The following is a 24,905-nucleotide window of genomic DNA, read 5'->3' as shown; positions in this document are numbered from 1 at the left end:
AAACTGGCAGCATTTGAGGGGGCAAACTGGCGGCATTTGGGGGAACAAACTGGCGGCATTTGAGGGGGCAAACTGGCGGCATTTGGGGGAACAAACTGGCGGCATTTGAGGGGGAAGACTGGCGGCATTTGAGGGGGAAGACTGGCGACATTTGAGGGTCCAGACTGGCTGCAATTGGGGGAACAAACTGGCGGCATTTGAGGGGGGCAAACTGGCGGCATTTGAGGGGGGCAAACTGGCGGCATTTGAGGGGGGCAAACTGGCGGCATTTGAGGGGGGAAAACTGGCGGCATTTGAGGGGGCAAACGGGATTTGCAAAAGCATGGCTCATGAGCAAAAGAGAGGGAATAATCAAGGACTACTCCAAAATGTTGCCCTAAGATGCCAATGGTGTCTAAGGACTATCTCGGTACCCAGAAACTAGACAGAGTAGTTATAAAAAATATACATTTATTAAGAAAGATACATAAATTACAACAACATAGGAATAGGATTGTTGTAAATGAATCCATTAAAGGGTTGTAAAGCTTTAACGCAGTCACCGCCCCCCCCCCCCCCCGACCCCCCAGTTTTACTTGCCTGAGACCCGAATCTTCTTGTGCGCGATCCCACGTTGCTTTTGCAGAGCTCTAGTCAACTCTTCATTGGATGATTGATGGAAGCGCAACCATTGGCTCTCGCTGCTGTCAATAATATCAATGATGTGGCGAGACGGGGGCGGGGCCGAGTGATACAATCGGCAGCTATGGCCGCTGGCTGTATCACGGGAGCGCGCCCGCAAGCTAAGCCCCTTGGGAGAGCGCTTTCCAGAGGGGGGGGGAGAGCGCTTCCCAGAGGGGGGCTTAGCTCTTGCAGGGAAGAGCCTAGACAGCCGCCGAGGGACCCCAGAAGACGAGGATCGGGGGCCACTCTGTGCAAATCCTAGAGCCGTCTCTGGGCACAAAGATGTAGGTTCAGACTTGGTCCTCTACATGTTTCGCGACACTTGTCGCTTCTTCAGGAGTGGTCAACCAAGAACATCTATAAAGAGATACAGCCTCCTAGTTACAATATCAAAGACATTTAAAAACAGCGAGCTACCAATACAGCATTTTCTTTTGGAGTATTAAAGACCCGGCCGAAACTCACCAGTGAGCATGGCTTAAATAAGAAATTCATGGGAGGAGCAAAGGGTTCAAGGTTCACCAGAAACAAGACATAAGGCAAGGTTGTCTAAGCAATCAGGCAGGGAGCTGTCCGGCATCTCAGGAGGCTCAGTAGATAGTTACTGCCAGACACAGCAGAGGTCCCAGGTTCAGATCCAGGCCCTGGCAACAGATAATACTCTACATCAGGGGTAGGCAACCTTGGCACTCCAGCTGTGGCGAAATTACAAATCCCATCATGCCTCTGCCTTCAGGAGTAATGTCTGTGATTGCCAGGGTCTTGCAATGTCTCATGGGACTTGTAGTTTCACCACTGCTGTAGGGCCGAGGTTGCCTACCCCTGCTCTACATTATCCATTTGAGAGCTACTAGCTGTCACTCTGGGGGTAGCTGACAACTTTGTTCCCTACTTATGATTAGGAAGCCATGACTTGATGACACATACATACAGGCTAATTACTAAGGCAGTGAAACTGAACAGATCGCCTGTGCAAAATAATGGAAAGCCTGAAAAGATGACCTTTTTGGCGCGCCTTGAGGACTGGAGTTGGGAAACACTGGGCTAAAGGCATCATTCTGAAAACATATTTTTACGGCTTGCAGAGGCGACTACAGCCCGTAGATGGCAGTGTGCCTTTGTTGCATAATGTAATTGTTTGATACATTTATAATACTGAAAAAAATATTTAAAACCTTTTATATAGTGTAACAAATTCAATCCTAATTGCCTTAAAAGAAAAAAAAATCTAAATAATTTTGGGTAATATAGTAGCTCAGATATCTAGACGTCAATGACCTCGGGGCACAAAATGGTTAATCTGTTGCAATCGGATGCGGGAAGATGAACACGGGAGTCACTTAGGAAAAAGCTGGGGTCCTCTAATGTCATTTTTCATCATTTTCATGTTTAACCGCAGCTTTCCTTTAATTCTACATCAAGCTGTTGGCTTCCTTGGCAAGGCATTGAGATGTTAATGTGAAACTCATTAGCGCATATTATTATCTGCAAGAAAAGATGGGATTACTAAAAGCATGTCTGTCCCGAGTGTCTTTGTCTCCCTTCAATTCATGAATCCCACTGTTCCATACAAAATCTTCACAAGCTTATCCCCTTATTGTGTACATGGAACTGTAAATTGGGGAAAAAATGGAAATCCAGGCAGAGGATCCTAAGGGTTTCCAATGTCCAGTACTGAAGGATGACCACATAGATTTGAATTCAACAGAGCGTTCAATACTACCAATATGTGGTTGGGCCAGGGGCCTCCCATAGAGGTGTGGTCGGATCAGGGGCCTCCCGTAGAGGTGTGGTCGGGTCAGGGGCCTCCCATGGGGGTGTGGTCGGGTCAGGGGCCTCCCGTAGGGGTGTGGTCGGATCAGGGGCCTCCCGTAGAGGTGTGGTCGGGTCAGGGGCCTCCCATGGGGGTGTGGTCGGGTCAGGGGCCTCCCGTAGGGGTGTGGTCGGGTCAGGGGCTTCCCGTAGGGGTGTGATCGGGTCAGGGGCCTCCCGTAGAGGTGTGGTCGGGTCAGGGGCCTCCCGTAGAGGTGTGGTCGGGTCAGGGGCCTCCCGTAGAGGTGTGGTCGGGTCAGGGGCCTCCCGTAGAGGTGTGGTCGGGTCAGGGGCCTCCCGTAGAGGTGTGGTCGGGTCAGGGGCCTCCCGTAGAGGTGTGGTCGGGTCAGGGGCCTCCCGTAGAGGTGTGGTCGGGTCAGGGGCCTCCCATAGAGGCGTGGTCGGGTCAGGGGCCTCCCATAGAGGCGTGGTCGGGTCAGGGGCCTCCCATAGAGGTGTGGTCGGGTCAGGGGCCTCCCATAGAGGTGTGGTCGGGTCAGGGGCCTCCCATAGAGGTGTGGTCGGGTCAGGGGCCTCCCATAGAGGTGTGGTCGGGTCAGGGGCCTCCCATAGAGGTGTGGTCGGGTCAGGGGCCTCCCATAGAGGTGTGGTCGGGTCAGGGGCCTCCCGCAGAGGTGTGGTCGGGTCAGGGGCCTCAATGCAACAACCCTTGCACGTTGCATTGCTGTGCTTTGCAATAACGCAAGCTCTTGATAGAGCGCTGCCTTTGGAATCTATGGATGGTGTTTTTGTGTACATTTATTTCATTATCAATTAGAATTCTCCAGTGATTTAATTTTCTGCTGCATTTGCAGTATCAATAATGTGACATCTTCGCTTTAAATAGAACTCTTCAGACAGGGTATTTAAAAAGCTTCCATCGAGTCCAATAAACGCGGGGAGTGAATGAATGCCTTTTGATTAACGCAGGAAAGCGTGCGCCTCTGTCAAAAAACCTATATATGGATTTTTGTATTTTTATTTATTTTTTTTGTTGATGTGATGACATTATTTTATTTTCACTTGAGCACCTCTACAAGTGGGGCCTTGCGGCTCTTTATGGTGCAAATAAAAACCGGTTGCCATAGAAACTCTTCATTATCAGGCTGTAACTCCGCTTTAATTACACGGCTCCAGACAGTCATTTAAAAAAAAAAAAGGGCATTTTTTTTTTTTAAATGGCATAAATTTGCGGGTTTAAATATAGAACGTTCTTCTCGTATACAATATAAATCCCTGATACAAAGTGCATTCCACTAAAGAGATCCCAGCGCACGCTCCTTTATTTATACTGATTTTATTTTTATTTTTTTTATTGTATTTTTTATATAGTCATTTTTTTGTTAATTGAAAATGTGTTGAGGCCAAAGATGCAGCTTGAAACAATTATTGTTAATTTAGTTTGGGGTAAATAATACATATCACGCGCCGTGGTGCACGCTGTAATTGGTTAGATAATTGCTTATGGACACATTGTGACTGCGAAGGATGCATCAGAGATCTCTTGAACGTGAGAAGGACTCTCCTGCAGATCTCTTGTACTTATCCAGATCAAGACGTTCAGAGAAAAGCAGTGGCGGCTGGTGCTCAAGATTTTTTTGGGGGGGTGCAAACAAACAAAAAAAAAAACATCAAACGCAGCCGCTGTGCCCATCAAACGCAGCCGCTGTGCCCATCAAACGCAGCCGCTGTGCCCATCAAACGCAGCCGCTGTGCCCATCAAACGCAGCCGCTGTGCCCATCAAACGCAGCCGCTGTGCCCATCAAACGCAGCCGCTGTGCCCATCAAACGCAGCCGCTGTGCCCATCAAACGCAGCCGCTGTGCCCATCAAACGCAGCCGCTGTGCCCATCAAACGCAGCCGCTGTGCCCATCAAACGCAGCCGCTGTGCCCATCAAACGCAGCCGCTGTGCCCATCAAACGCAGCCGCTGTGCCCATCAAACGCAGCCGCTGTGCCCATCAAACGCAGCCGCTGTGCCCATCAAACGCAGCCGCTGTGCCCATCAAACGCAGCCGCTGTGCCCATCAAACGCAGCCGCTGTGCCCATCAAACGCAGCCGCTGTGCCCATCAAACGCCGCCGCTGTGCCCATCAAACGCAGCCGCTGTGCCCATCAAACGCAGCCGCTGTGCCCATCAAACGCAGCCGCTGTGCCCATCAAACGCAGCCGCTGTGCCCATCAAACGCAGCCGCTGTGCCCATCGAAATGCCGCCGCTGTTCCCATCGAAATGTCGCCGCTGTTCCCATCGAAACGCCGCCACTGTTCCCATCAAATGCCGCCAGTGTGCACCCCGCGTCCGCCCGGCAGTTACCTGTCTCGGTGGGGCAGCGGGTCACGGCGGCGATGTCCTCCATGCTCCTCAATGTCTTCTCCCGTCCTTTGCTATGATTGGACACCAAACACAGCGCCTGTCGTTTCAGCCAATCAGGTGACAGGTAACAGACCTGAGCACCTGATTGGCGGAAAGGCGGGTCAGTGTTAGGAAAGCGAATGAATATTGGCGTTCCTAACACAACGCTTGATTTTTTTTGTTTTTTCTTTTTTTTATATATATATAAAACTTGGGCTTTTCTGTTAAACGTAAAGCTGTATCTACCAATTCCATTAATGACGTTTCTAAATCCCTCCCAGGGCGTTGCGTTTGAACCTTCCTCCGCCGGGCGAGTGTATTATATACTTCGTAGAGTGTGCAGGTCTGACAGAACAAGGTGGATAATAAAGACGTTTTTTTTTTTTTTCTTTAGAGAGCCGAGTACCCCGCTGCCCCCATGTTACAATATAATTGTCAGGAAGATGGCATTGCCCTTTAATTTCATCTACCCGGAGCCCGTAGTCGCCACCCATCACCGTCTAATCTCTACTAGAGGAGTGTCAGCTGGGGACAGTGCGGCGGCCGTATGTGATATTCTCTTCTCGTCATCAGAATAATCATATTTTCCATTGCTGGACAGAGTTTGACCTTTTTTAGGTGGAATCAATGTCACCTAAGTGAAACCATATGTGCTCCAGCTGTTAGGGAGGAATGTTTCCAGCGCTCCCAACATACAAGCATGCAGGCGGCGTGATTCGTTTTAGCCTCACGCGAGGGGTTGCCAAAAAAAAAAATTCCAAGTTATGATTTCAAGACCTTTTTTAACTTTTATATTTCTGTTTAGGATGAACTTGTAGAATAACTAAAATACCTACAGTGCCTTGAAAAAGTTATTTTCTCATGTTACAGACAAAAATGTAAATGTATTTTATTGGGATTTTATGTGAGAGACCAACACAAAGGGCCAGATCCACATAGAAATAGATCGGCGCAGCGTATCAGAGATACGCTACGCCGCCGTACCTTACCTGGCGTTCTTTCGAATCCTCAAAGATTTCGCGCCGTAAGTTACGGCGGCGTAGTGTATTTCAGGCGGCGGAATTCAAATCGGCGATTAGGGGGCGTGTTTCATTTAAATGAAGCGCGTACCCGCGCCGAATGAACTGCGCATGCTCCGTTTCTAAATTTCCTGCCGTGCATTGCGCTAAATGACGTAGCAACGACGTTGTTTTTTTTTAACTTAGACGTGAATTACGTCCATCCCGATTCACGGACGACTTGCGCAAAAAAAAAAAAATTCTAATTTCGACGCAGGAACGACGGCCATACTTAACATGGCAAGTCTAACTATACGCCGCAAAATAGCAGCTTTAACTATTCGCCGACTAGAGACGACGTAAGAGAATGCGACGGCCGCGCGTATGTTCGTGGATCGTCGGAAATGGCTAATTTGCATACCCGACGCAGAAAACGACGTGAACGCCACCCAGCGGACGCCAAAGTATTGCATCTTAGATCCGAAGGCGTACGAGGACGTACACCTGTCGGATCTAACCCAGATGCCGTCGTATCTTGGTTTGAGGATTCAAACTAAAGATACGACGCGGGAAATTTGAAAGTACGCCGGCGTATCAGTAGATACACCGGCGTACTCTCTCTGTGGATCTGGCCCAAAGTGTCACATAATTGTGAAGTGGAAGGAAAATGATAAATGATACAAATAAATCTGTGAAAAGTGTGGGGGGGGGCATTTGTATGGCGCCCCCCGGAATCAATACTTTGTAGAACCCCCTTTCTCTACAAGTCTTTTTGGGGGGGTCTCTACCAGCTTTGCACATCTAGAGAGGGACATTTCTCCCCATTCTTCTTCTTTGTAAAATATCTCAAGCTCTGTCAGATTGGATGGAGAGCGTCTGTGACCAGCAATTTTCAAGTCTTGCCACAGATTCTCAATGTGATTTAGGTCTGGACTGTGACTGGGCCATTCTAACACATGAATAGGCTTTGATCTAAACCATCCCATTGTAGCTCTGGCTGTACTTTAGGGTCGTTGTCCTGCTGGAAGGTGAACCTCCCCCCCCGGTCTCAAGGTTTTTGCAGACTTACAGGTTTTCTTCTAAGATTGTCCTGTATTTGGCTCCATTCATCTTCCCATCAACTCTGACCAGCTTCCCTGTCCCTGCTGAAGAAAAGCATCCCCACCACATGATGCTGCCACCACCATGTTTCACGGTGGGGATGGTGTGTTCAGGGTGATGTGCAGTGTTCGTTTTCCCCACACATAGCGTTTTTTTGTTGAGTTTTGGTGTCATGTGACCAGAGCACCTTCTTCCACATGTTTGCTGTGTCCCCTCCCCCACATGGCTTCTCACAAACTGCAAACAGGACTTCTTCTGTCTTTCTTTCTCCAATGTCTTTCTTCCTGTCACTCTTCTATAAAGGGCAGATTTGTGGAGAGACCACTAATAGTTGTCCTGTGGACAGATTCTCCCCCCCTGAGCTGTGCAGCTCCTCCAGAGTTACCATGGGCCTCTTGGCTGCTTCTCTGATGAATGCTCTCCTTGCCCGGTCAGTTTAGGTGGACGGCCATGTCTTGGTAGGTCTGCAGTTGTGCCATACTCTTTCCATTTTCCGATGATGGATGGAACAGAAGCCCCGTGAGATCTTCAAAGCTTGGGAGATTTTTTTTATAACCTAACCCTGCTTTATACTTCTCCACAACTTTATCCCTGACCTGTCTGGTGTGTTCCTTGGCCTTCATGATGCCGTTTGTTCACAAAGGTTCTCTAACAAACCTCTGAGGGCTTCACAGAACAGCTCATTATTTATACTGGGATGTAATTACACACAGGTGGACTCTATTTGCTAATAAGGTGACTTCTGAAGGCAATTGGTTCCACTTGATTTTAGTTAGGGGCATCAGAGTAAAGGGGGCTGAATACAAATGTAACCCCCCACACTTTTCACACATTTTATCTTGAAAACCATTTATCATTTTCCTTACACTTCACAATTATGTGATACTTTGTCAAAGAAATGATCAGTCTATAATTTTATTGTGAGGGACAGAATAACAAAAATATCCAGAAAAACACATTTCAAAGAAGGTATAAATTGATTTGCAGAGGAGGGATACAATGTATGTGTGTGTCGGAGGAGGGATACAAGGGAGAGACCAATGTATGTGTGTGTCGGAGGAGGGATACAGGGGAAAGACCAATGTATGTGTGTGCCGGAGGAGGGATACAGGGGAAAGACCAATGTATTTGTGTGTGCCGGAGGAGGGATACAGAGGAAAGACCAATGTATGTGTGTGCCGGAGGAGGGATACAGGGGAAAGACCAATGTATGTGTGTGCCGGAGGAGGGATACAGGGGAAAGACCAATGTATTTGTGTGCCGGAGGAGGGATACAGAGGAGAGACCAATGTATGTGTATTCCGGAGGAGGGATACAAGGGAGAGACCAGTGTATGTGTGTGCCGGAGGAGGGATACAGGGGAAAGACCAATGTATGTGTATTCCGGAGGAGGGATACAAGGGAGAGACCAGTGTATGTGTGTGCCGGAGGAGGGATACAGGGGAGAGACCAGTGTATGTGTGTGCCGGAGGAGGGATACAGGGGAGAGACCAATGTATGTGTGTGCCGGAGGAGGGATACAGGGGAAAGACCAATGTATGTGTGTGCCGGAGGAAGGATACAAGGGAGAGAGCAATGTATGTGTGTGCCGGAGGAGGGATACAGAGGAGAGACCAATGTATGTGTGTCCCGGAGGAGGGATACAGGGGAAAGACCAATGTATGTATGTGTGTGCCGGAGGAAGGATACAAGGGAGAGAGCAATGTATGTGTGTGCCGGAGGAGGGATACAAGGTAGAGACCAATGTATGTGTGTGCCGGAGGAGGGATACAGGGGAAAGACCAATGTATGTGTGTGCCAGAGGAGGGATACAAGGGAGAGACCAATGTATCTGTGTGCTGGAGGAGGGATACAGAGGACAGACCAATGTATGTGTGTGCCAGAGGAGGGATACAGAGGAAAGACCAATGTATGTGTGTGCTGAAGGAGGGATACAAGGGAGAGACCAATGTATGTGTGTGACGGAGGAGGGATACAAGGGAGAGACCAATGTATGTGTGTGCCGGAGGAGGGATACAGGGGAAAGACCAATGTATGTATGTGTGTGCCGGAGGAAGGATACAGGGGAAAGACCAATGTATTTGTGTGCTGGAGGAGGGATACAGAGGAGAGACCAATGTATGTGTGTGCCGGAGGAGGGATACAGGGGAAAGACCAATGTATGTGTGTGCCGGAGGAGGGATACAGGGGAAAGACCAATGTATTTGTGTGCTGGAGGAGGGATACAGAGGAGAGACCAATGTATGTGTATTCCGGAGGAGGGATACAAGGGAGAGACCAGTGTATGTGTGTGCCGGAGGAGGGATACAGGGGAGAGACCAGTGTATGTGTGTGCCGGAGGAGGGATACAGGGGAGAGACCAGTGTATGTGTGTGCCGGAGGAGGGATACAAGGGAGAGACCAATGTATCTGTGTGCCGGAGGAGGGATACAAGGGAGAGACCAATGTATCTGTGTGCCGAAGGAGGGATACAAGGGACAGACCAATGTATGTGTGTGCCAGAGGAGGGATACAGAGGAAAGACCAATGTATGTGTGTGCTGAAGGAGGGATACAAGGGAGAGACCAATGTATGTGTGTGTGCCGGAGGAGGGATACAAGGGAGAGACCAATGTATGTGTGTGCCAGAGGAGGGATACAGAGGAAAGACCAATGTATGTGTGTGCTGAAGGATACAAGGGAGAGACCAATGTATGTGTGTGCCGGAGGAGGGATACAAGGGAAAGACCAATGTATGCGTGTGTGCCGGAGGAGGGATACAGAGGAGAGACCAATGTATGTGTGTGTGTGCCGGAGGAGGGATACAGAGGAAAGACCAATGTATGTGTGTGCCGGAGGAGGGATACAGAGGAGAGACCAATGTATGTGTGTGTGTGCCGGAGGAGGGATACAGAGGAAAGACCAATGTATGTGTGTGCCGGAGGAGGGATACAAGGGAGAGACCAATGTATCTGTGTGCCGGAGGAGGCATACAGGAGAAACACCAATGTATATGTGTGCCGAATGAGGGATACAAGGGAGAGACCAATGTATGTGTGTGCCGCAGGAGGGATACAAGGGAGAGACCAATGTATGTGTGTGTGTGTCGGAGGAGGGATACAAGGGAGAGACCAATGTATGTGTGTGTGTGTCGGAGGAGGGATACAAGGGAGAGACCAATGTATGTGTGTGCCGGAGGAGGGATACAGGGGAGAGACCAATGTACGTGTGTGCCGGAGGAGGGATACAAGGGAGAGACCAATGTATGTGTGTGCCGGAGAAGGGATACAAGGGAGAGACCAATGTATGTGTGTGCCGGAGGAGGGATACAAGCTAGAGACCAATGTACGTGTGTGCCGGAGGAGGGATACAAGGGAGAGACCAATGTACGTGTGTGCTGGAGGAGGGATACAAGGTAGAGACCAATGTATGTGTGTGCCGGAGGAGGGATACAAGGGAGAGACCAATGTATGTGTGTGACGGAGGAGGGATCAGAGGAGAGACCAATGTATGTGTGTGCCGGAGGAGGGATACAAAGGAGAGACCAATGTATGTTTGTGCCGGAGGAGGGATACAAGGGAGAGACCAATGTGACGTCACATTACATTAGTTGTATAAGAGTCTTGTGGCTCCTCTTTCCAGCCATATACAAACCTTTCCTGCAGCTGCAAAGTTACGTTTATCTCCAATGGTCGCCAACATTGAGAGATAGGAAAAAATAAATTATGATATATTTTAGAACACAGATAGATCGGTAGATATTTCCCCATCCCCCCCCCCCCCCCCCCCCGAGATTCCGCCAAGTGAATGGTCATCTCCTATGAGAGGCTTGTGAAATAAGGAATGGTTATCCATTAGTTTCAGCTTTCACCTGATAGCAAGTACCGTCACTTCCATTCCTCAGGAACGTTCAGATTCTCATCATCTGATACTGACTCGTACTGGCTTAAGGGAATTCAGCTTCCTTCGAGTTTTCTCAGAAATATAAAAGCCTGCCAAAAGAAAAATATTGAACATTACAATGTCTATTTTAAACATGTCAGGAATTAAATCTGATAAAGAAGGGAAAGGGGACGGGATGAACGGACATGTTGCCCAGTTTTTGCCTTCTCAGCGTCTGACCACCTAGGAAGATGTTGGCCGTTCAGTTGTCATGAAGTTACAATCTGCAGATTCCTCTGGTTGATGTTGGTTTACAGAACATACAAGAACTTGAAGTTCCACAGTAGCATGGGATCCATGTATTCCAAGGACAGAGGCTCCATGGACTGCCCTTTCTTTCGACTACAACAAAAAACCTGAACTTTGGCTGCTGGTAGACCACAGAGTACATGCAGAGATCCTTTCTTGCCAACATTTTTTTTTTAACTTGGCTTTATGAACAAAGAGCTTTTAGGTCTTATTATATTTTACTACTAGTTCAGTGAAATGGTTGTTTTAACACCTTCCCAGTTGGCCTTTTTGTTAACCTCTAGATCTCAAATTCCAAACCTTGAGACTCAGTAATTTTGCTCATTCAGAGTCCCTTGCAAGTCCACCCCCACCTTTGACCACATATAATCATTTTTTGCTGTGCTACCCCATTACATAGTTGGATCATGCCTCTGACCCCCTGTACCATGTCCGCACATGCCTCTGACCCCTGTACCATGTCCGCACATGCCTACAGGGGGAAAAAACTGGGAAAACGTATTGACCCGAGTATAAGCCCAGGGTGAGAAATGCAGAAGCTACTAGTATGTTAAATTTCTATAGTGTTCTAAGCAACCAGCATCCAGTATTCGACCTGGTCAGACTTATCCCCTCTCTTCATCTGCAATATAAGGCAGAAGCATGTGCGGACATGGTACAGGGGTCAGAGGCATGTGCGGACATGGTACAGGGGTCAGAGGCATGTGCGGACATGGTACAGGGGTCAGAGGCATGTGCGGACATGGTACAGGGGTCAGAGGCATGTGCAGACATGGTACAGGGGTCAGAGGCATGTGCGGACATGGTACAGGGGTCAGAGGCATATGCGGACATGGTACAGCGGTCAGAGGCATGTGCGGACATGGTACAGCGGTCAGAGGCATGTGCGGACATGGTACAGGTGTCAGAGGCATGTGCGGACATTGCACAGGAGGGGGTATGTATCTGTGGATGACTCTGCTCCTGCTCAGTCTCTTAATCTGTCTGTCCTCCCTCTTCTTCTTCCTCCTCCTCCTCCTCCTCCATACTTGGCTCAGTATAGGTCAGCAAAAATGAATGAACATCTGACTGACCTGGATGGATGGATGGATGGTCAGTCAGTGCTCCGTTCCAGAATCCTATCCAGGCCAGGCACAGGCCTCATCGACCTCCCCAGACCCTGCTGTGGCGAGGCACCGCCAGGAACGAGCACCAACCATTAAAAAACATGGCACCAGGCGGTGACATTACATGACTGTGCATGCGCCCGACCACAGTGCCTGGCAGAGCGAATACGAGTTCTCCTGAACCTGGCAGACTTCGGAACAGAGCATGCGCAGTTGCGCTGTTGGCCCACAGCCACCTTTTTTACGGGCACCGCTGCCCGTAGTGGCCACTCGAGTATAAGCCGAGGGGGGCATTTTCAGCCTATAAAAAGAGCTGAAAAACTCAGCTTATACTCGAGTATATACGGGACTTTACGTAGACCTGTATTCCGTCATTGCCAGGTGTTTTTGACCTTAATGCATAGGATGCATTAAGGTGAAAAAACTCGAACCTTTACAAGGTTCTATTAGCTTTTTTTTTCTTTTATAAACTTGTTGCGTTACACAACCATACCATCAATGCCCTCATTTTTTCTTTATACTGTCTGAAGCTTTACTAACGTATATTGTCCATGAATACTTTTTACAAAAAAATAAAAAAACTATCTATGCAAATTTGTAGCTTTTGAAAACTTTTTATAAAAGAAAACACAAGAAATGCTGACCAGGTGCACCCTTTTTACGTTTTATCTGAAGTCTTGAAATACCATAGAGCACCGTAATCTACCTCCCGGGGGCTTGGCTATAGTGCATCAGACCTCGCTATTTCATTGGCCCAATTTGCAGGAACTCGCCATTCCAGGAACAGAGTCTGGGCAGGATAGAGATTCCTAATCCTACACATTTTGCTGGGTCCCTGAAGGCCAGGTCACAGTGATGTAATTCTCTGGCACCCGCTGCCATCCACTCGGTTTATGCTGCTAGACCAGATCCTGTCTCCTCTCTAGTTTGTGGCAAGGGTCCCATACAGGCAGTCGCTATGCAGGCAGTCGCTATGCAGGCAGTCGCTATGCAGGCAGTCACTATACATGCAGTCACTATACATGCAGTCACTACACCCACAGTCACCCTACCCGCAGTCACTATACCCGCAGTCACTATACATGCAGTCACTACTTATAGCTGAGGCATGCGCAGTCTCTTGTCTAGATCTTACTTGAGTTTGCTGAATGTCTCACAGAACAAAATGGAGGCCGGAGTGCCCTTGGGGGGAAGAAAGAAAGTTCTCGCCTTCCCCAACACTCTCCTCCGACATTTCATGGCTTTAGTAAAATATCTGTATTCCTAAAAGGACACTAAACAATATCCCTTTTCCTCCAAAAGTAATCCCTACACATCCGCTACTGTGAGCTCTCGAAACACTCCTTCTACCCTTACTCCCATTTGTTTGAAATTTACAGTGCATGTTGGTTGCGGTCATATGCACTTCTCTATGCACACTACAAATACCATAGTCCATCTTGGGAGCGAGAAAGCGAGCGTACAGAGGGACCAAGGCAGGGTGACTACATTCCTACATACAGTGAAACCAAGGCAGGGGGGGCTACATTCCTACATACAGTGAAACCAAGGCAGGGGGGCTACATTCCTACATACAGTGAGACCAAGGCAGGGGGGCTACATTCCTACATACAGTGGGACCAAGGCAGGGTGACTACATTCCTACATACAGTGAGACCAAGGCAGGGGGGCTACATTCCTACATACAGTGAGACCAAGGCAGGGGGACTACATTCCTACATACAGTGAGACCAAGGCAGGGGGACTACATTCCTACATACAGTGGGTTCAAGGCAGGGTGACTACATTCCTACATACAGTGAGACCAAGGCAGGGGGACTACATTCCTACATACAGTGGGTTCAAGGCAGGGTGAAAAAAAAAAATCTGCCTTTAGTGTTCCTTTAAGGGTTTACAACCACTTTAATTAGCTCATGTTAATTTTATGTTTCTGGTTACAGGTGTATTGTTAGAGTAATATGAGCAGGAGGGGGGAACCTCCTCTTCTACTGTATATAAGACTTGTATTCTGGTTCTAATAAACAGTCCATGTTCAGCAATCAAGCAAGTATCGTCTTGTTTGTTGTTGATAGCGGTTGAAATATCTGATATCTAGATTCAGACTGGGAGGAAGTGGTATATATGACGAAAGCACTCAAGCGGAGTGTGGGATGTTTTACTTGCCTCACCCCTCGAAAGTCCTGTGCGCGTCCCCGTGATCCTCTACGGTTCCCAGCCTGGCCGTTGATTGGCTAGGCTGGACGGATTGATATCACATCCGATGACGCGACGCACCGGGGGGCGGGGCCAAGTGATACAGTGGGCGGCTATGCCCGCCGATGTATCACGGGAGCGCGCGTTTGCAAAAGCTTTCCACCATGTGAGCTCGCATGAAGGTGGAAAGCTCTTGCGAGGAGGAGCCGAGACAGACGCCGAGGGACCCCAGAAGACGTGGATCGGGGCCTCTCTGTGCAAAACGAGCTGCACAGTGGAGGTAAGTATAACATGTTTGTTATTTAAAAAAAAAAAATTTTAGTGTTCCTTTAAATAAAATATGTGGCCACTTTGATGATGTGACTTTAGTTTAATGCTGAGAAAAGTGACCCTTCCTCAGATAAAATAAAAGTTATGACCGTCCGGCTGTCATAGCCACGGGCGTCCCAGGGACGCAGGAACTCAGAGAGCCGTCACAGCTGGAGAGCCGCAGTCATTTGAGAATTTCTGAGATAAAAGGCCATCACTTTGTATCAGCCGGACGCGGTTGGGGTGGCTTCTCTCCATGTGAAATGATAATAAATTCATGTTGCCTTTGAAGATCAGCCGTGAATTACTTTTTATGGTGACGGGTGTCGGCAGAGCAGGCGTCTTCTCCAGGTGTCATGATCTCTTTGTAAAGGTGTTTGTGTGTTTACTGATGATGAACAGAGTAAAAGCGGCGATGTGCGTATGATGATGGATTTTAACAAAGCAAGGAAATCGACAGGTTTTGCCATGGCAGCCATTTAGATTGCTGCTGTTGTTCTAATGCCCTTTGGAAAATTAGAGCTGACATCTGATTGGACATTGTGAAGAAAATAGACTTTATTCGATATTGTCTCATAGGTTCGGTTTTCTTTTAAGAACCCCTGGACCGATCTGGCTGAAATTTGGATATGTTGGTCCCCCAGATCGGTGGCTATCAGGGGATATGCAATTGTAGGGATTCCTTGTGTGAAAAGGGGTGTTCAAACTTTTGGGGAAATTGTGTGCTCTCTGCCTGGAGATAATTGGTTTATTCCTTTACTGATCTCAATATCTCCCAGGCGGAGAGGGAGGATGTACTATAAAAGCTTGCTGCGGTAATGTCGTCTGCTACTGTCATGTAAATGAACCTTAGTCTGGCTCTCAAGCCACTGTATTGTGTGAATTTCTATTAATGATAAATGTGTATTGGAGGCTCGTTGGTACCCATTGTATGATGTTGTGGGTAGAGTGTGTCATTGTCCATCTGATTACTGCAAGTATTCTTTTTGGTGTATATAAGAGCCTGCCTTCTCAATAAAGATGTTCTATGCCTGGTACACCCTTCATGAAGTCTTGGCTCATGTTTGGGGAATATTCTAACCATTGTGAAGAATCATCCTGGAAACAGCATTCATCTCCACTATCCCTCTACCTCCTATGGTAGCGATAATCACTTATGCTCAGCGATTGAGGGACTTAAGGAAGGCCGCAGTACGATAACCACTGCAGGTCTTAACAGACATCAAGCTTTACTGTTTTTTTTTTTTTTTACATCTATAAAATATACCCAACTTATTATTCTGTAACCACCTTAAATAAGGGGCAGTTCTTGAGAACACTCGTTATTTAAGTCCTTCTCTGATTGCAAATGATTTAGCTTTAGTTAGAACCTGTGTCAGGTCTTGCGTTTTCCAACAAGGACACGAAAAAAAAACACGTTTGTAGTAGAGGGAGGTAGGCTAGGAATTGCTGGAAATATGACAATTGTTCCCTCACTTCTAGGAGGAAAGGGGGGGGGGGCAGGGTGAGCTGAGCTTCTGAGTCACTTCTGGGAGGGGGTACTGAGCTAAGCCACTTCTGCGAGGGGGGGAAAAGGCAGAGCTGAGTCACTTTTGGGAAGGGGAACTGAGCTAAGCCACTTGTGGGAGGGGGAGCAGGGTGAACTGACCTGCTGAGTCTCTTTTGGAAGGGGAAGTTGAGCGAAGTTATTTCTAAGAGAGGGGAGCTGCTGAGTCGCTTCTGGGAAGGGAAGCCGGGTGAGCTGAGCTGCTGAGTCGATTCTTGGAGGGGAAGCTGAGCTAAGTCATTTCTAGGAGAGGGGAGCAGGGAGAGCTGCCGAGTCACTTCTGGGAGGGGGAAATTGAGCTAAGACACTTCTGGGAGGGGGAGCAGGGGGTGCTGAGCTGCTGAAGTACTTCTGGGAGCAGGGAACTGAGCTAAGCCACTTCTGGCAGGGGAAGCAGAGCTGCTGAATCATTTTTGAGAAGGGAAAATGAGCCAAGTCATTTCTAGGACAGGTGAGTAGTGTAAGCTGCTGAATCATTTTTGTGAGCCAAGTCTCTTCTGGGGGTGACGCAGCAGGTGATTTGAGCTGCTTAGTTACTTCTGGAAGGGGAGCAGGGCTGAGCTGAGCTTAGTTGGGGAACATCAGATATCCGATCGTGTGTACGAGGCTTTACAGACCACTTAGACCTACAGGTAAGCCTAGATTAAGGCTTACCTGTAGGTGCAACAGTCACTTCTGAGAAGGGAAATTGAGCTAAATCATTTCCAGGAGAGGGGAGCAGGTTGAGCTGAGCTGCCGAGTGCCTTCTGGGAAGCCAAGAAAAGATGAGTCATTTCCAGGACAGGGGAGCAGGGGAAGCTGCCGAGTCACTTTTGTGAGGGAAAGCTGAGCGAAGTCTTTTCAGGGGTGGGGGGCAGCAGGGTGAGTTGAGCTGCTGGTTCACATCTGGGAGGGCAAGAGCTAAGCTAAGTCATGCCTGGGAGGGGCAGCAGGGTGAGCTGAGCTGTGGAGTGACTTTGAGGAAGGGAAGATGAGCCAAGTCTATTCCAGGAGGGGTAGCTGAGCTGCTGAGTCAATTATGGGAAGGGAGGATGAGCTATGTCATTTCTAGGACAGGGGAGAAGGGTAAGCTGCCAAGTCACTTTTGTGAGGGAAAGCTGAGCCAAATCTCTTCTGGGGGGGTGGGGGAGGGTAAGTTGAGCTGCTTAGTCACTTCTGGGAGGGGAGAAGGGTGATCTGAGCTTCTGGTTCACATCTGGGAGGGGAAAAGCAGAGCTATGTCATGTCTGGGAGGGGGAGCAGAGTAAGCTGAGCTGCTGAGTTACTTTGAGGAAGGGGAGATGAGCTAAGTCTGTTCTGGGAAGGAATGCAGGGGGATCTAAGCTGCGGAGTCTTCTGGGAGCATTAAACTGAGCTAAGGCACTTCTGGGAGGGAGAGCAGAGCTCCCGAGTCACTTCTAAGAGGTGAAACTGAGCCAAGTCATTTCCAGGAGAGGGGAGCAGGGTACGCTGAGCTGCTGAGTCATTTCCGGGAAGGGAAGATGAGCCAAGTCTTTTTTAGGAGAGGGGAGAAGGGTAAGCTGCTGAGTCACTTTTGTGAGGGAATGTTGAGCTACTTAGTCACTTCTGGGAGGGGGAGCACGGGGGGGCTGAACTGCTGAGAGAGGGAGTGGGGTGAGCTGAGCAGCTGGGAGAATGACTTCTCAAGCAGAGAAGGAGGTAGTTACATTGTAGAACAGACCTCAGGCAGCAGACCCTTCCATCCCACTTGTGAGGAGCTTCCTAGATAAACTCAGGGGACTTGCAGCACTCTGATTTATTTTTGATTTGTTTCCCCCTTCTTTTCTTAGTATTGCCTTTTTTTTAAGCTACACATTTTAAATCCTTGCATTTTTTTCTTTTTTCAGGTGTTACAATGAAGTTAATGGACGAAGTGGCTGGAATTGTGGCCGCCCGCCATTGCAAGACCAACATCGTTACAGCTTCTGTGGACGCCATTAACTTCCATCGCAAGATTCAGAAAGGTGGGTCAGCATTTATGGTTTTATCCGTCTATGGCCAATAAGAAATATTTATTTTCTGATATTTTTTTGAAATGCAAATCCTCTACCTACTTCATGTGGCGTCAGAGTAATATGACCTGGAGACACAACTCGCCTTTATCGCCACCTGATGGTAAAATCTGTGAAGTGGCGTCTTTAGCCACTCGGGGTGAACCAGTCCCCCATGCAGGGGTGTGCGGGGGCAGCCTGTTCAGATCAATGACATATATACAGTGGAACCTCGGATTACGAGTATAATCCGTTCCAGGAGAATACTTGTAATCCAAAGCACTCGCATATCAAAGCGAGTTTCCCCATAGAAGTCAATGGAAACTCTGACGGGAGTCCCTTTTGGGCATAGGATGACTGAGAACTGATATCTCGGATTACATGAGATGGGACATTAATGATAATTCATGTATTGCAGGATCTTGAAATATTACAAGTTGTTCCTTATGAACAGGTCAATAGACTGTTGAGGTGTTAATTGAGTCGGGCTCCTATGATATTCCATTGTCCATTGTGTGATGCTAATACTGTTTTGTGTCTATTGTACTAATTAAGTCTGTAAAGGTCAGATGTCTAACTTTGAGGTGTTAATTGAGTCTGGCTTCTGAAAGACCTTTCATTTTGAATGCAATGACACTGTATGGTGTGAATATACTATTGATGATAATATGTGATGTGAATAGCAGGTGAGAGTCATAACGTCTGACTTCTCAGGTGTAGTAATTAGGTCATGTTAATTATGTCAGACCGGTGCCGAAAAGTCTGTGGGATGTGTATTGGAGACTCGTTAGCCCCCCTCATTGTGTGATGTGTGGGTGGAGTGTGTCTTTGTCCCTGTGATTACTGCAGCATGCTTTTTGGTGTAAAAAAGACTGAGTTTTACCATTAAAAGTATTCATTCATTTTGGAACCAGTAACAGAGCGGTCTGTCTCGTTATTTCTGGGGAAAATCCAATGGGTCCTGTCTGCTGGATTGTGGAGTGTCGGATAAGCTGTCGTGGTTGGTGGAATGGAAGATCGTAAACGGTGGTGACCGTTACAGAAACAAAGATAATTCCTTCCGCATTGAATTCTATTGCATTCAATACCTCATGAGGCCAGATTCGGGGGCGTGCCGGAGAGCCTCGAAAATACTCGGGGACAGCTCGGCTGATCTTGTAAACCCTCAAAGGTTGGAGTACGGAGTGATTTCGAGTATTTCCCAACGGCTCGGAATGGCTTCGAACCGTTCCGAGTGTCACCAGCGCCCCCCGCACCTCTGGGCAAATGCGGTACTGCACACCCCATTAGCATGAATTCTGCTCGTTTTGTGAGACAACACTCGCAAACAGAGTCGGAATAAAAAAAAAATAAGTTGCTCGTTCTACAAAACGCTCGTTAACCGCGTTACCCGCGAACCGAGGGTCCACTGTATATAATGATAATAAAAAAAACATACATTTTTTTTTTTTTACCACGCAATGATGATATTATTCTGTCTTTTTCACATTTCGAATGAAATAATAAAAAGGCCGCCGCTCTAAACGAAGATTGCATTTCATTAAGGGAAAACGCGAGGATGAGAAATGTTGCGCGGTAATGCCTTTTGATGGGCCTTCAACAGATTTTTTTTTTGTTGATGATATTGTTAAAGTGCTTCCCGCTGAGCTATGAACATTTCGTGTTATTAATGTGATTGCGTTTTTTTAAAGAAGCCTATAATTTCCACGTTACGCAGGGACTCATTTAGCAATCACAGCTAAAGAGATAAAATGATTTTGCTGGTGTAATTAAAAGGTTACAGGGAGAAAAAGATGAAGCATATGTGTTATTACTGGGAGACGTCCTAAGTGACGGCACTAATACTTCCTTCCAGCATGCCGTTTCCCTAACACCGCTGTGCGTCCAGACCGCAGACGTACCCACCCGGGAAATACGCCGGGGAAGAAAAGGCTGTCGCCGTTATGGCGGGTTAATAACGGCAGCAATCCAACAAAAAATTGATGGATGCCGTACATGGAATACATGGAACAGGAATAGAAATTGGTTTTATTTTAGCTCTACATAAATATGTATATAGAGATCCAAAGCCGATACATTTTTAGAAATGGCATCTGTCGGTTTTAGGGAATATATTCGTGTGAAATGCATATAAAGGTATAGGCGAGGTGAATAAAATATTATTTGCGTGCGTGTTTGATAATATCAATGTGTGTGTGTGTATATACAATTTATTTTATTTTTATATATATTAACTGTGTGTATGTATGTACAGTGTATCTATAGATATATATCTCTATCTATAGATATAAAGATAAAATATATATACAGTGGAACCTCGGTTTGATTTGCGAGCAACTTTTTTTTTTTTTTTTTTAGGCCCACAGTACCTCATTTGGCCTGAGGTACAGGGGCATCGAAGCTGAGCAAGAGCCGAAAATAGGTTTGCAGTAACTCATATGGCCTGAGGTACGGGGGCGCAGGAGCCGAGAAAAGCCGAACATTGGCCTGCAGTACTTCATTTGGCCTGAGGTATGGGGTCGCAGAAGCCGAGCAGAGCCGAAATTAGGCCTGCAGTACCTCATTTGGCCTGAGGTACAGGGGCTCAGAAGCCGAGCAAGAGCCGAAAATAGGTTTGCAGTAACTCATATGGCCTGAGGTACGGGGGCGCAGGAGCCGAGAAAAGCCGAACATTGGCCTGCAGTACCTCATTTGGCCTGAGGTATGGGGGAGCAGAGCCGAAAATAGGCCTGCAGTATCTCATTTGGCCTGAGGTACGGGGGCGCAGGAGCCGAGAAAAACCGAACATTGGCCTGCAGTACCTCATTTGGCCTGAGGTATGGGGGAGCAGAGCCGAAAATAGGCCTGCAGTACCTCATTTGGCCTGAGGTACGGGGGCGCAGAAGCCGAGCAGAGACGAAAATAGGCCTGCAGTATCTCATATGGCCTGAGGTACGAGGGCGCAAGAGTAGAGAAAAGCCAACATTGGCCTGCAGTACCTCATTTAGCCTGAGGTACGGGGGCGCAGGAAACGAGCCGAAGTGTCCTCGGGCCTTTTTCGGCCGTTTTCGGTGCTCTCTGCCCCCCCCCCACACCTCTGGCCGCATTCCGTATTGCATCCCATTGAGGTCAATACGGAATTGTGCCCCCCCCCCCAGTTTTCAGTTGTAGCTTCCCCTTCCTCCATTAAAGCCCGTTCTCACATCCGCACACTGCACATAGTTTGTCACCTATAATCCCCCCCCCCCCCCCCCCCCCGTAATTTTTTTTTCTTTTCTACTCCTCATTTTAATAATTGGATTGGCTTCTGAAATATTTTTGCCTTAGATCTCGGCAAAACGCGTTTGTCGTTTTTGTCTTTTTCGGCTTCAGCTCTTCCTCGGCATGCCGTTGTGTGGAGAAGCCTTGACATTTGGCAATCCTCTGTTCTTTGCGAAGGTGCTCATTAGAACAAGTAGCGTTCATATAATGAGGAGCAGGTTTCACAGTAATGACGAGGAAAATTCAAGGTCTTGTCTGACCGGCACTAATTAATTTGCTTTAATAATTGACATCTGCTCCATCAAATCCTTTTTGTCGATGGAACACAGAGCATAGCTAAGCCTGGCAAACCCAACGTCTTGTATTTTTTATACAATTTGAATATATTCTTCGTTAAAAATTTCAGGGTTCTGGGCGGCCATAAATGTCTCTAAGAATTTTGGGTGGTGGGCCCATCCAATCACATATCTTCCATCTTTCCCACAACATTTTGGGTGCAGGAAGTTTACTCATCGTAATTTATATTATGGACTTCTGTCTGGTTATAGCCCAACTCCGAATAAAATCTACACTCACAATGGGCTTCGCCCGTACTGCAACGGTTACCTGCTCATTTACCACCGTCAGGGGAGGGCTGGGCCAGGGGGCAGGGTGGCAATTGCCTCCCAGGCCACCCTAACTTATGTTCAAAATGCCTGCTACCATTTTATTTTTTATTCTGGTCTTGGAAGTCGGGCCGACCACTAGCTGTTGCATTCTGGGAGTTGAAGTCAACGCTCAAGCTCCCGTTGGGTGGAAAACAGAGCAGCGCAGAGGAAACTACAACCCCCTGGGACTGGATTCTTGAAAACAGACAGAGGCAGGGAATGCCAGGTAGTAGGGACGCAGTGCTGCAGGACTGGGGCACTGGCTGCAACTTGACCCCAGGAGCATTACTCCCCTCAGGAGGCCGTGGCGTGCAAGGATCTGCTGAGCTGAGATCACTGAGGTGAGAGACCCTGACACCCCTAGCTGACCCCCATCTCCCCCCCCCCCCCCATACACCCCATGTAACCTGTCCCAGTGATCAGGCTGCATTGATGGGCACTGGAGTTGGCTGCACTGATAGGCACTGATGAGGTTGCATTGAAAAAACAGATGGGCCATGGATGGTGAGCTGATTCGGCAGTTCAATGGGCCACTTGACCCCCAGACCTAAGGCTGCCAGCCCTCCCCTGACCACCGTAGTACCATGCTAGAGCAGAAAGACTCTCTAGCTCTGAAAGGGCGTCTATGCACAGCCTCCCAGAACCCTACCCCCCTGCATACCCCCCCTAGGGCGTGCATCGGGTGAGCTTTGTGTCCGATGTGTCCTTCGAACAGAGCTGTTCACCAAGGATGAGCTCCGGCGTGTTCGCACAGCCTACGTGCAGAGCCCGCCAGGAAGTCTGCACTGCGCTGCGCTAATCGCAGGCAGGGAGACATTGTCCCGATGCTCGGTGATTAGCGCAGTGCCGACTTCCTGGTGGGCTCTGCACGTGGGGTGTGTGCGAACACTCCTTACTGTTCACAGATCGTGGTAAAAGGTCGCTGTGATTGGCCCTTTACCATGTGATCAGCCGTGTCCAATCTCAAGCTGATCACATGTAAAAAGGCTTGCTGGTTATCGGTATTCTTTTCCTTTCATGCGGAGTCTGTGTGAGGAAAGGACAGCTGATACCTGGCAAGCAGTGGTGTATTTAGGTTTTGTGCTGCCCTAGGCCTGACTAAACTCGTCCAACCCCTAATTTAAATATGATCCACCCCTTCCTGTCAAGGTCACACCCCTTCCTGTTTAAGACCTTCCCTAAAATTTTCCAGTGGGGACACTAGTTCTGAGGGCCTTGGGGTGGGGGGGGGGGGATTCCCTTAATCTGCAGAGATTTCCTCTCACTTCCTGTTTGGCTTGTGTCTGCGCCATCCCTATCATATGGGCAGCATATGGGGGCGCCAGACTGATTTGTCTTGTGGCCAAGCCCACCTCATAAGACTGGGGCTACACTAAAAGTGTAGCCCAAGCCGGCGGGGACTCTTTTCATGCTGCCCCCCCCGCCCCCCTGGAAAGTGCTGCCCTAGGCTTAGGCCAAGATACAGCCTTGCTGGCAAGGCTGTCAGTACTTTGTTTACACTGATAATCAGGGCAGCCGCATCATTGCCACCTATCAGTGCCCATCAGCGCAGCATCATCTGTTCCCATCAGTACCACCTATCAGTGCCCATCACCGCAGCCTCATCAGGACCACCCATCAGTGCAGCCCCATCAGTGTGTGCCCATCAGTACCATTTATCAGTTCCCATCAGTGTAGCCCCATCAGTACCACCTATCAGTGCCCATCACCATCTGTGCCCATCAGTACCACCTATCAGGCCCCATCAGTACCACCCATCAGTGCAGCCTCATCAGGACCCACCTATTAGTGCCCATCAGTGCAGCCCCATCAGTGCATGCTCATGAGTGCAGCCCCATCAGTACCACCTATCAGTCCCCATCAGCGCAGCCTCATCAGTGCACATCAATGAAGAAGATCACTTATTTGCAACATTTTGTAACAGAAACTAAGAAAAATGTTTTGTTTTGTTTTTTCTCCAAATTGTTTGGTCTTATGTATGTTTAGCAAAAAAAAAAAAACAGTCATTGTTGGTTTTGGCAGGGGTTCCCAGATCTTTTCAAGCTTTCCTCTGTAGTAAAACGGTGGAGAAAGACTGGTCTAGAATGACTGCTTGGCCAATAAGTGGCTGGGCATTGACACCCACATTTTTGAACCTATCGGCATTGTTGGCGCTGTAAATAGATTAAGCGTCTTCTATTTAGCTCTTGTTTTCGAAAGCTAATGGCACTCAACTTTTGAGCAATCGTGCTCGCCGAGAGAATCGATCATTTTTTTTTTTTTTATGTTCAAGTTGTCCATCCGAGTAATTAAAATGGATCCGACGCTGTGTGTTTTTTTCCCGTACAGGAAAGGATAGCCTGCAGATAGAGTTCTCTAAAAGCATATCATGTACAAGCGCCCGACGGATGTATTGGCTCGCACAATGGCGATTTCTGCGCAGCAGTAAAGCGAAGGGAAACGATTGGATTATTTTCCGGCTGCTCGCAGCCTAGAAAGCTGACCTGATAGTTTCTCAAATAACAAGTACCAACAGCTATTTTTAACTAACGGTGGCTGTTGGAGGTCAAGGTCATCATTAGCGTTTACATTGGATTGCTTGTCTTGCGCGGAGGGCCTGAGCGCGGAGGTTCCCATAAGAACGCTGTGTAGCTGTTTAAATGATTAGATTGCTAAGGAAGATAGATGCCTAGCATACTTGGCTGACTTTATCGCAGATCCTCCTTCCTCTTCTAGAATGAGAGTCTGAAATGGAATAGGACAAAATGACTGTGGAGTATTTAAAGGGGAAAAGTCG

At 48.1% G+C, this 24,905-nt stretch overlaps 1 protein-coding gene across 1 annotated transcript in view; it reads left to right on the top strand.

Annotated features, from left to right (window-relative positions):
* ACOT7 (acyl-CoA thioesterase 7) overlaps positions 1-24,905 on the top strand; it is a 173,588-nt gene that overhangs the window by 87,612 nt on the left and 61,071 nt on the right. The window contains exon 7 of the mRNA XM_040326711.1: positions 18,099-18,215. Within this exon, the coding sequence (XP_040182645.1) occupies positions 18,099-18,215 (117 nt within the window). The remainder of the gene's footprint in view (positions 1-18,098; positions 18,216-24,905) is intronic.

The sequence above is a fragment of the Rana temporaria genome, chromosome 10, assembly GCF_905171775.1.
Source record: "Rana temporaria chromosome 10, aRanTem1.1, whole genome shotgun sequence".
Classification (NCBI taxonomy): Eukaryota; Metazoa; Chordata; class Amphibia; order Anura; family Ranidae; genus Rana; species Rana temporaria.
Note: the sequence above shows the minus strand (reverse complement) of the source record. Positions and strands in the feature narration are given on the sequence as shown.